Below are 11,798 nucleotides of genomic sequence, written 5' to 3'. Positions count from 1 at the left end.
CTTCACTTTCACGTGCGGTTCACGTACCCGAAGTCGACTGCTCCTTAATCTGTCTTTTGATTGGCGGCATGTGCAGGCCCCGCAAAGGGGCCCGCACATTGCTTCAATCGCAAGGCAGGTAGGTAGGACGGCGAAGCGAGAAGAAAAACAACTTTTGACGGCGGCCTCCGTGACGGAGATATTTAATTTGTATTTTACTCGTGTGCGGATAATTGTCGCTGGACCATATTATTATGCGGAATTATACAAGCAATAATAAATCCGAATACGGAGATATACAGTGAATACTAAATAATCGTAATAAGAATTGCCGAAAGATTCAAAAATAGATTTTAGACTGAAGTGTTTGTGGATACGATGTGAATCTAATCAGCAATATTTAAACAATAATAAAATAAATAAAAAATCGAATAATAATTTTTTTGGTTAATATAGATTAAGTTTTGGCGCTTTTATCAGACAACGGATTCGGATGGTAGTTATAGGATCCGCTTGGGGCACATATTCGACATTAGAACGTATATTTTATATATACGTAGACGAAGTATTCGAAAGCCGGAGGAAGGCAGGGCAAAGAATAAGATCACCAACGAGAGCCACCGAAAGAGGGGGGCGAGAGAGAGAGAGAGAGAACGAGCGCGTAAGAAGAGGGGGAAGAGAAAGGGAGAGAGTCGCGGAGAAGAGGGCACGCGCATGGCGACGCTGCAGAGTTGGCGGAAGGCGGTGGGCGCGCTCAAGGACACAACCACAGTCGGCCTCGCCAATCTCAACAGCGATTTCAAGGTATATTGTTAGTAACCCTAAAAAAATCCTCCGCAGAAAGATCGGGCTTTTCCTCCCCTTTCGCCTCTTTTTATTTCTTGGAGTGACTATGGATTAATCTCGCTTTTCTTTGGATCGAAGGATTTGGACGTGGCTATCGTTAAAGCCACCAATCACGTCGAGTGCCCGCCGAAAGAGCGCCATCTCAGGAGTCGGTTCTCCCTGTTTTCTCTTTCCTCCCCTTTCCCTTTCTCCCAATTTTTCTTTCTTTAATTGATTGGCAGTGTGATTCTTGATTTCTTCTTTATTTGGGGGGGGGGATTTGGTTGTGGGGATTGCAGAGATCTTGTTAACCACTTCGATCACGCGGCCCCGCGCAGATGTAGCCTATTGCATCCACGCCCTCGCTCGGCGCCTTTCCAAGACCCACAATTGGACGGTACTCGTCTCCCCCTCTTCTCTTCCTTTGTAGTTGCTTCTTTAATAAGTAGTGATCTTACAATCCTGTTGATTATTAGAAGTATTTCGATCGAGGAATCCATGCTGATTTGAGAAAAACCAAAAATTCATCTTTTTTTTTTCTTTTAATTTTGTATACCAGGTATATCTGTTGACAAGGATTGTAGGTACGTTATCTAGGATCCTTACATTTGAGCAATCTAATCTAATGGGAAATTCATGATTAATGGATGGTCAAAGTCATTGAAGTTCTTCTCTTATTTGTATGATGCACTGCAATGTCTCTTGGGCTTATGGATTTTTATCCAGTGCAATATTGGTGAGTCAGATATAGTTTAGATAACACTAGCGCACCGGCTTGATTATTTAATATAATAGCATCAAATACTAGTTTTGGATTCTCGGATCCTACATCTGGTGATATATCACTGTAGCAGGTTTCAGCAACCCTTTAGGTGTGGCTATCAGCAGGGAACAAATAAACAATTTCATCCATCTACAACTTCTATTCATTACTGGCTAAACAATTTGACAAAGAAGGTTCAAAAGCTTCTTTGTGGAAAATGCAATTCCACTATAAGGCATCTATTGATGTTTGATGTATATGCTATTTGTCTTTATGGGAACCAAGGTTCAAAAGATTACCTATACATATCTGGATCAGTTAATGCTGTTGAATAACAAGTTTCTACATTATCATGTTTGAGAAATTAGAGTCCAAATTCCCAAGTTTGGAAGGTGCCATAAATATTGATGTTCTGTACCTTAATATAGGTCCAGAGGCATGCTGATTATGATCCTAGGGACTGATGCCCTAACCAATAATTCTTCCAAAATATGATATTGCAACCAGCTTACCGGATAAAGAAGGGTTTTTAAAGGGGTGTTCGGTGTTGACGAATGACGATACATTTCTACCATTTTCTTAGGATCCATGACTCTCAAACCAACCCGCTCTTTTTATTTACTTGTCACTGACCATTTGAAATCAAACATCACTACTTGCTTGCTTTTCAAACAGAGCTTCTTAAGGAGGGAAAGAGGACTGAGAGGAAGTGTAGGGGAAGTCTAGAGTGGATTGAGTTAACAAGGGCCAATCACTTGGGAAACAAATAAGTTTCCTCTTTCATACATCTAGTATGAATCGAACTTCTAAATGGATGGCCTAGTATATTCTTGTCAAATTGTCTGGTGCCGAGGGTAATCCTAGATATTGCATTGGGAAGTTATTTGGCTAACAATTGAAAAGGTTGGCCAAGTTTTGGTTCTTGGTTATTATCCTAGCCCATGTAGTCTTTGCAAGAAACTAATTGTGAGTCAAAGAAAAGTTCAAAAAGTAGTATAAAGCTAGCTTGCTGTTAATGATTTACTTATTGTAATGTTATTTTATAATATGTTATGAGTAATACATGCATTGATTACATTCATATATTCCTGTTGACTGCAATGTTATTCTACTCATACGAGTTTAATGAGTGATAATAGATAAAATAGGATCTACATAGGTTGGTATAATTTCAAGGTCTCCACATAATTGTGTTGCACAGGACATGAGCTATAGGCCCATCATGGGTTGAGTAGCATCCATCGGATTGAATCACCTGTATCATTCACTAAGCATGATCCATTTTCATGGATTGTGTGCTTGAAAGAATATGATATGATGATCAATGGTATGATACGAGGATTGAGGACCATGTTAAATTTATAAGGGCGGGAAGGCTAGTATACTGGTAGGCGATTTCCTTCGAGATCTACTAGGCTACCAGACATGACAATTAGATGGTTTATCCCTCCATTAGTTGTTAGGAAGAACGTGTCCCCTCTTTAGCTGTCGTGGCGCACCATTCCATCCATTGTTGGGAATACGATATGGATTCTCTACATCCCCAGATGAGAGAATAAAGAATTCGTCCCATGGAGTGTACCATTGGGTGTCCAACCTATGATAATGGCTTGATGTGCATATTGATTTTGTATGATTGTGTGATGCAACCTTTACGTCCCTTGATGCCTCATGTTTTATACACATGAAAATGAGATTTTATATTGTTTTTTATTTTCAAAGATTCCCACTTAGTATAATGTCTTAATTATTTGTTTATCATTATTTTCAGAGCAAACCTTTGATTCCTCATACCTTCACAAAGTTTTCCACTAAACCATGACCCATTGGGACTGCTGATTGAAGAAGAAACATTGACCAAGTATAACCTGTCAGCCTGTTGACCAGTATCTTGATGAAAATTGTGAGGGAACTAATGGGTTGGAATCGTTTTGCCTTGCGGCGACCGAAGATTTTGGGGATAATGAAATGATGGCATAATTGAATCTACTGATGAAGTCCATGCCTGAGTGATTTATAGAATCTTGACAACAGATCATGTTTCATGAGGTTCCAAAATACCAGTTACAAGGGAATCTGACTGTTGAGGCAATGGTGGATTTTCAGTATAGATTCTGCTCCAGTCTGCCTTTCATAGCGCTGGACCAAGCTGATTAAATAATTTCTTATAGACATTTGCAAGTACTAGGAGAATCTGATTCCAGTGTTCGATTGAAGGTTCTATTAGTTATTAGCTGGTCTTGGCTGACAACACTGATCCCTTGTTGATTCTGGCAATCCAACACTGCTCTCCAATTAATTTGAACTAGTTGATCTATTTCAATCTTGATGCGAAGGTTTAGTGTTAATTTGTAATTCTATTTTGACCTTTTAGACCATTTTTTTTGTATGCACATAACAGATCACATTAATTTTGAAATTTGCCAGTTTGCTTATGAATTTAATTGTTTTTGATGTTTCATCTTGTTCTATTTTTAACCTTTTATTTTGGTTGTTTGCCCTGCTTTTAGCCATCTTTTTTTTTATAAATGTTGCCATACAGGTGGCATTGAAGACACTTATAGTAATCCATAGGACCCTTAGGGAGGGTGATCCTACATTTCGTGAAGAGCTTCTTAATTTCTCACAAAGGGCAAAAATTCTTCAACTATCAAACTTCAAGGATGACTCAAGTCCTATTGGTATTCATCACTCATCTTATAAATCATTAGTAAAAAGTAACTTTGTTTGTTGGAAGTTGCACCCAGTTTCTTAGCTTGTTCAGAGAAATTATCTAATTTGATTATCTTTCTGCAGCTTGGGATTGTTCTGCATGGGTGCGTACTTATGCATTGTTTTTGGAAGAAAGACTTGAATGTTTCAGGATTTTGAAGTATGATGTCGAAGCTGAGCGTTTGATACGACCTTCTCAGGGTTCTGAAAAGGTCTGCACAAGGATGACTCTGAATGGAATTTAAATGGCTTATTTCACTTCTTGGAACAATCAAAACCATTGTTATTTGGTGATAACTGTTGACTTCAATTTTTGTTGAACTTTAACATTTTGGTGACAGGGGCACAGCAAAACCAGAGAAGTGGATAGTGAAGACCTATTGGAACAGTTGCCTGCTCTGCAGCAGTTATTATATCGGCTTATTGGATGTCGTGTAAGGATTGCTCTAACTTCTACAGAAACATAACTGATCTTGAATCGAGAAAGAATAATGTCTATGATATACTGTTTCTAATTATTTCTCTTTTTTATATTTCATCATTGATGCTCTATGGGTACTGACATTGGTTTCCTGTGTGGTTTATGCAGCCAGAAGGAGCTGCTATTAGCAATTATGTTGTCCAATATGCTCTAGCATTGGTAAGCCTACTTGATTTTATGAAACACAAACTATGGTCTCTTTCAGTCATATCAGAATTGGTTGCTTCCTTTTTAGATCTGGTTTCCAGGATCGCATACTAATCTAGTAGGCTATCTTTGAATGAAGGGCCTATCTTGATTTCCTAGAAAGTGAATTTGAGGTTTTGATTTTCTGCAACTATAAGAAAATCTTTATTGTCATACTTGAGTTTATCTGCTACGTTCAGATTATTGTTTTTGTCTAGAATTAATCACTTACCTAAACTCAGATTGTTTTTTTTTAGTTATTTTTTATCCTTTGGAATAAAAAAATAACAGTTAGGATCTACTTTTTGGGCTATGAGTACTATTAGAGTATTTTCATTCTAAAAATGGAAGCTATTTTTTCATATTTATGATGTTTTCATGTTACTTCTTTATAAATCTTAAAAGTTAGAATAATGCAATATATTATTCCACTTCTTTTGTCTCCATATTTTGACAGATATTGAAAGAGAGCTTCAAAATCTATTGTGCTATTAATGATGGAATCATCAACCTTGTTGATAAGGTATAATTTGAGGTTATCCTAATCTTCTCACCTTGGTGAGCGAAAAAGCTTGCTGTGTTCTTTTCAAAAGAGGTAATAGGTATATATAGTTTGTACTTTGTATTTTCTCTTAAATTTCTACATTTCTTTCTATTGCAGTTCTTTGAGATGCCAAGGCATGAAGCAGTTAAAGCACTTGAAATATACAGAAGGGCTGGCCAGCAGGTACTCTGCTATGATATATTTGGAAAAGCTGTTTTATGTTCATGGTTGAACATTTCTAATTTTGTTGTGCCTTGGTAGTCATTCATGATCTGACTGGAAGCTGTATAAAAGCAGAAACTGTTTTTTTCTTCTTTTCATTGGGACTTCTAAAGAATGTCTTCCCTTTCAGGCTGCAAGTCTTTCTGAATTCTATGAAGTTTGTCGTGGACTTGAACTTGCTAGAAATTTCCAGTTTCCAAACTTGAGAGAGGTATTAACAACATTTGCATGTTCTGGATACTTATAATTTTCTAATTCTGCCTCTTTTGTAGCCTCCACAATCATTTCTTGCAACTATGGAAGAATACATCAGAGAGGCTCCACGGGTAGTTTCCATCTCTAGAGAGCCGCTGGTTAGTAATTTCAATTTAGATTATTGATTTACAGATTCAGTATATCATATTTATTTGGTTAAGCGAAGTTTGATTTCTTTTATCCTTCCACATGCTTTTTGTGAGCTTTTGATTGACCGTGGTCCTGTGGTCTTTCATTGTATGTTTTAGTGTTTTTTTTCTTTTTTGGGGGTTGTGTTATGCAAATCACTAGTGTCATCAGCACTGTCTTGTTGAACTGAAAAATACATGTATTCAAATGCAAGGTATATGGGATCGAAATGGGGATGCAATCTACCGGGTGATATAATTAGTATCAGACAGATTGGATTAATGTAAATCAGGGTTGGCAAAGAGAATATTTTGAAAAATGAATTATAGAGAATCTTAATAATATTTTTAATGGAAAAAATTATAGTTTTAACTTTTAACTACTAAGAAATTATTTCACCATTTTTATACTTTTGAGGATGACAATAGGCTAGAAATAGCCAAAATGACCGACTTTGACCAGTTGGCAGTAAGGCTGAGAAATTGGTAAAAATCAGATTGGCCTTGGCAGATACTTAGCCAGAGCAGGATGATCTATACTGGCATCTTTTGAGCATTGAATTATGTTCAAATTGCAGCTAACTAATTATGGTTAGGATGCTTCATGTATGTATCCTTTTCTTGTATATTGAATTTTAAAAGTAGCTTGAGTTGGACACTTCTACCAATATGCCAATATTTTCTTTTCGATAGATCTGTCATAACTATCTATTGGAACCTTTTGATATCAAGTTTGATATATAGGTCTTGTGAAAAAAAATATGGATTGCTACTAAATTTTTAAAATTGAGCTACTTGTGGAGATTGATGAGGAACTCGTGCATGGCAACAAGCTTGCTCTAAATTGGTTTCTGATCTTTTAGGTCTTCCAATGAATGTAGAAGAAACCATGTTATTATCCTTCACTTGTGATTATGAAGTTCATTGTATTATTTGGCAAGCAATTGTAATACGTGAAAATGTTTTGTTGATGCATAATTATTGTTTACATGAAAATGTTTGTTGATGCATAGATTATTGTTTTTAGCATTGCACCTTTTGACATGCAAACCAAATAGGTGACATGTCCAAAGTAAGATCATATTTGGAGAAGTTAATAGATTTTTTTTTTCACCACTTATGCTACTTTGTTCTATTTGACATGTCACCCAAAATACTGAAAAGAAAATGATTTTACGAAAAGAAAGAGAAAGCATTTTTTGCACATTTCCTTGTGATAGGATGTTTATTTTTCATTTGAACCATTGAACATGTGATTTGCCATGGATTGACTTGGCATGCCTTATATTGTTTAACCAGTGCTAGACCTCGACACTGCATTCTGTGGCAAGCAAAGCCATGAAATTGATATCATGATAATGTTTTTTATTATTCCCAGTATGTCTTCTGATTATTGAAGAATTGGATAATTGGAAATGCCTTGGGATTTACTGTTGTGTCCTTGTCCATGCAAGCCTGCTTAATTGCTTGTTTTGAAAGCATAAGTACAAACAGGAGAAATTAAGGCCTTTGCTGGTTATCAAATATAATAAGCAATCTGGTGGCCTTTACCAGAGCATGTAGATGACAACATTGAACAAGCAATCTGGTGACTTTTACTAGAGCCTGAAGATGACAACATCAGTCAATCTATTTGACCTTTGTATGTACCATTTGACTGGGAGACCTTCAAGACCTGTAATAGCATCTGAAACTCGAACAGTTCAGAGTTTTGACTAATATTGCCTCAAACCCTGTTAATTGATGATAAACTTTTAGCGGTACATTTAACTATTTTTTCGTTAATCCATTATGTACTAGTTTCTTCATGTCATCGTAGTCTCAATAAAGTTGTTGATGAATTCTAGTCTTTGACCAGGAATACCCAGAAAGGCTCCTTTTGACATACAAAGTAGAAGCAGTTCCTGCTACAGTCGATGAAGAAGAAACACCAATTGCTGAACCTGAATCTGAACCTGGACCACTACCATCCACCATTGAAGTTGCATCTCCTGCTACACCCGTTAAGATCAATGGTTCAGACACTGGCGATCTTCTTGTAGGTCTTTGACAAGATAATTTGATTTCATTGTTTCTACCTAAAGTATTAATCTTGTTTCTTTTATACAGGGACTAAATGAAACTAATTCATATGCATCAGCAATAGAGGATACTAATGCTCTCGCCCTAGCCATTGTTCCAGCTGGTATGCTTGGTAATCTTCCTTACAGAAAATTTATATGGTTATTTTAGAGTGAGTATGAAAATAATGCTGAATTTACCTTCAGATGCTACGACAAACTCTGGTACTGCTCAAGATCAAGTATTTGATCCAACAGGCTGGGAACTCGCCCTGGTGACTACTCCAAGTAGCAATAATGCAACTGCTGTTGAAAGCAAATTGGTTAGTTTGTTTCCCTTTCTGTCTATAAGATATGATGTTTAATCATCTCGAGCTTCGTAGTATTGCTTGTTATTGTGTCAGCAAGACTTTTTAAATTCAATCGTTTGTACATTACGTAATGTATACAGTTTGGATGGTTTGTACGTTCATAATTTGAAACAAGTCATTCAAAACCTGTTTAGTAAATAATTAACAAATATCGGAAATAGTCTGTTTTCTTCTTAATAAGTTATAATGAATTTAGATTAGGCTTCAATTTGAAAGCTGAAATTGCTAAACAATTATTGTTGACAGCTTAGTGTACATAACTAAATATGGTCTGATGGCATTTTTTGTTTTAATGATTTCCAGGGTGGTGGATTTGACAAGCTCACATTGGATAGTTTATATGATGAGGCAGCATACAGACAGCAGCAGCAGCAGCTTTATGGAGTGCCACCCCCAAATCCATTCATGACAACTGATCCATTCGCAATGTCAAACCAAGTCGCTGCTCCGCCAGCCGTTCAAATGGCTGCCATGGCCCAACAGCAGCAACAGATGTCCATGTTCATGCAGTCAAATCCCTTTGCTCAGCCTCTGTATCAGCAGCAGCCTGTCAGTGCGGCGACTGCTTCGAATCCCTTTGGTGATGCCGGGTTTGGAACTTTCCCAGTAAGTAATCCGCACCAAGAGAGCAACCCTTTTGGAAATCCCCAGCTGATCTAAGCTCAGGGAATGGTGTCCATATAGTTCTACAGCCACCACAGGATTTTTTTGTGCCCATTGTGTGTTACCTGTCTTTTGTAATTTGATCAGGATCAATTGTCTTGGTTGTAAAAGAAACTCAAAGTAATAATCGAGTTATATGAAATATGTGATGTAGCTACGTGAAATTGAACAAAGCGTCTGGCCCTGTCCGATTTGCGTTCTCTGAGAATGTTTGCATGAGATGCTGTTTGGTGTGAATTTACTACTTTCGTCAAGCAAGTATTTTATCCTTTTACAAATTTGAAGGTTACTGTGCTTTTGGTATTGCTATGTTTCCTTTTACAAATTTCAGCAGCTGATGAAATTATTCGTATATAAACCCATCTCACTTGTTCTGGTTTCAGCTTTAAGATTCTTCATATGTGCTTCGTTGAGAGTATATGAGATGACAATGGCGTAATGGTTACCAAGATGTCAACGATACGATGGTGTGTTATCGGAGCACACATTGAGACTGCAGATTTAAAAGATGGAGGGAGAGCTGATCGATTAAAATAAGGTTGAAGGAATAATATTTCCACCATTCACGGGAAGAAGAGCACGAGACTCATTCTCGGCGGTTAATTTTAAGTTTCAGTCCTCACACTTTGTTACATTGATATAAGGTTACGAAAATAAAACATGTAAATCTATTTATCAGAACGATATTAGTTTTATCGACGAAAATATAAAAATAAAAGGTAAAAAAATATAATTTTAACGTTCCGTGACGGACAATGATATCATTGGCATAGACTCCAATGTAGTTGCCTAGTCGCCTTTAACGATGATACATTCCGTTCTCATTGTAAAGCCACTCGCCTCCATGAGAGGAGCACGATGCTGACCTCATCGCCACTCGTCTCGTGCCGCTCTACATCTATGTCGATGTTGACACTATCCGTCATCGAACTGTCATGGATAAAATTATAAATATGATGTTTGATGTAATGCTCACATGTTCATGTCTTTCAGTTTTGTTCATACTTTGCACAGCATGTATAGGGTTGATAGTAGGCTTAGCAACCCTATTTTGGTTGGCTTTCGTAGTCGCTTTCAACTTGTAAACGAAGGTTGTGTCGTGTGAGCACTTGTGGGCATTTTGATTTGTAATGGACCCTTTGTTGTGCAACCGTTCAGAGCTTGTGAAATTCATGTTTGTAATTTGCATAGCTATGAAGTGTTTGCTGAAATGGTTGCTTGTGGATCCCGAGTGAAAAGGTTTCTCTAACTCGTTTTCTCTTTTGTATATTCTAAGGGACCATAAGAGGTTTTGGGGAGATTGATTTTTGTGGACGAACATACAAGGGTGTCACACGACTTCAGCAAATCCAGCTAAGTTCGTGACATTTGGTATCAAAGTGAGATAAGCACACTTAGAAACACTTTGCATTCAAACATGGGAGACCTAGCTGGGCTACATTGAGGGCAGCTAACATGCGCGACCATTTGGGGAAAACAGACATGGAGATATATGGAAATGAGTCGCTAAAAAAGGCGGGCATCTGAGATTGGTTTTCAGAGAATTAGCTAACCCTTCATGCGAGAGGCATTTTGAAGATGAGCAAGCTATGAAAAATACCTAACGCACAAAGGTTGGGATGGCTGAGTTCGAATTATGGCTCGACGTTGGCAACCATACTTGACGGTGCTCAAGAAAAGCGAGGTGCTTGGTAAAAGATGAAACCATGTAAAGTGGGATGGGTTGCTCAGCGAATAAAAGAGTTATGCAAAGCTCACAGAGGTGAGGAGAATTACTAACTCGAAGAACTTGATACTCATACAAGGGCTTATATGCGGACAATGAAATGTTTGTGGCCATCTCAAGGTGACTGAAACTCGGCCCCATGGAGGATTAAAACTTTCTCTTTGACCTGAGAAGGATACGTTTGTAGAAGGCTAGAGTATGTAGCGAGTTCAGCATGCTGCTAGGCCTTGAGAGATGCAGCAGGGGTTGTATTGACGAGGAGTCACAATCTAGCAATTGCGTTTACGAGAGTAAAACAATGCACAATTTGTTTAGCAAGGTGGAATAGTCCAAAGGGATGGTGAGGAGTCTAAGAGGATACAAAGGGAAAAGTTATTCTAATGGGATAAATATTCAAGAGAGATATGTCTCGATTCTCCAGGGGGAGAATCATGTATAACAGACAACATATGTTTTGGAGGAGTACCTCAAGAAAATAACTCCATGAAGCTCAACGGATCGGGCAAGCAATGAGGAGTCATTGCATGATCTTATATAAGGTAATGTATTGGTGGATGCATTGTAAGATCAAGTTAGGGAGCGACCTAAGGCAATACCAAATGAAGGCATACTTGGAGCTGATATGGAGATCAGACTCAATGGAGGGCTAACCCATGGATTAATAAGTGCAAGGGTCATAATCAACTTAATGCAAACTAAGGAGCGAAGCAATTTGGGTGTAACTTAGAAGTACCCAAGTTGCATGAAGGGAGTCGACATAGAAGATGGAACATGGAGCAGAGGTACGAATCTTTTCTTAAACAGAGGTCATGAATATGAACTCTTGTAGAGGCAAGAGCGGTATCATGTCATTCCTTGGGTCGCTCATTTTGATGGAACGAAC

At 37.8% G+C, this 11,798-nt stretch overlaps 1 protein-coding gene across 2 annotated transcripts; it reads left to right on the top strand.

Annotated features, from left to right (window-relative positions):
• Positions 1-552: 552 nt before the first annotated feature.
• LOC135636945 (putative clathrin assembly protein At2g01600) lies at positions 553-9,389 on the top strand. 2 transcript variants are annotated; one of them, XM_065149180.1, is made up of 15 exons: positions 553-783; positions 904-973; positions 1,104-1,201; positions 4,110-4,248; positions 4,364-4,491; positions 4,621-4,713; positions 4,869-4,919; positions 5,404-5,469; positions 5,608-5,673; positions 5,843-5,923; positions 5,985-6,065; positions 7,954-8,133; positions 8,205-8,280; positions 8,363-8,478; positions 8,830-9,389. In XM_065149180.1, exons 1-15 carry the CDS (start codon positions 694-696, stop codon positions 9,184-9,186), a joined length of 1,692 nt encoding a protein of 563 aa, XP_065005252.1. In that variant the 5' UTR covers positions 553-693; the 3' UTR covers positions 9,187-9,389. The 2 variants fall into 2 exon arrangements, with proteins under 2 accessions (XP_065005252.1, XP_065005251.1); XM_065149179.1 differs by having other exon boundaries at positions 8,205-8,289.
• The last annotated feature ends 2,409 nt before the right edge of the window (positions 9,390-11,798 follow it).

This window comes from Musa acuminata, chromosome BXJ3-4 (assembly GCF_036884655.1).
Source record: "Musa acuminata AAA Group cultivar baxijiao chromosome BXJ3-4, Cavendish_Baxijiao_AAA, whole genome shotgun sequence".
NCBI lineage: Eukaryota > Viridiplantae > Streptophyta > Magnoliopsida > Zingiberales > Musaceae > Musa > Musa acuminata.
Note: the sequence above shows the minus strand (reverse complement) of the source record. Positions and strands in the feature narration are given on the sequence as shown.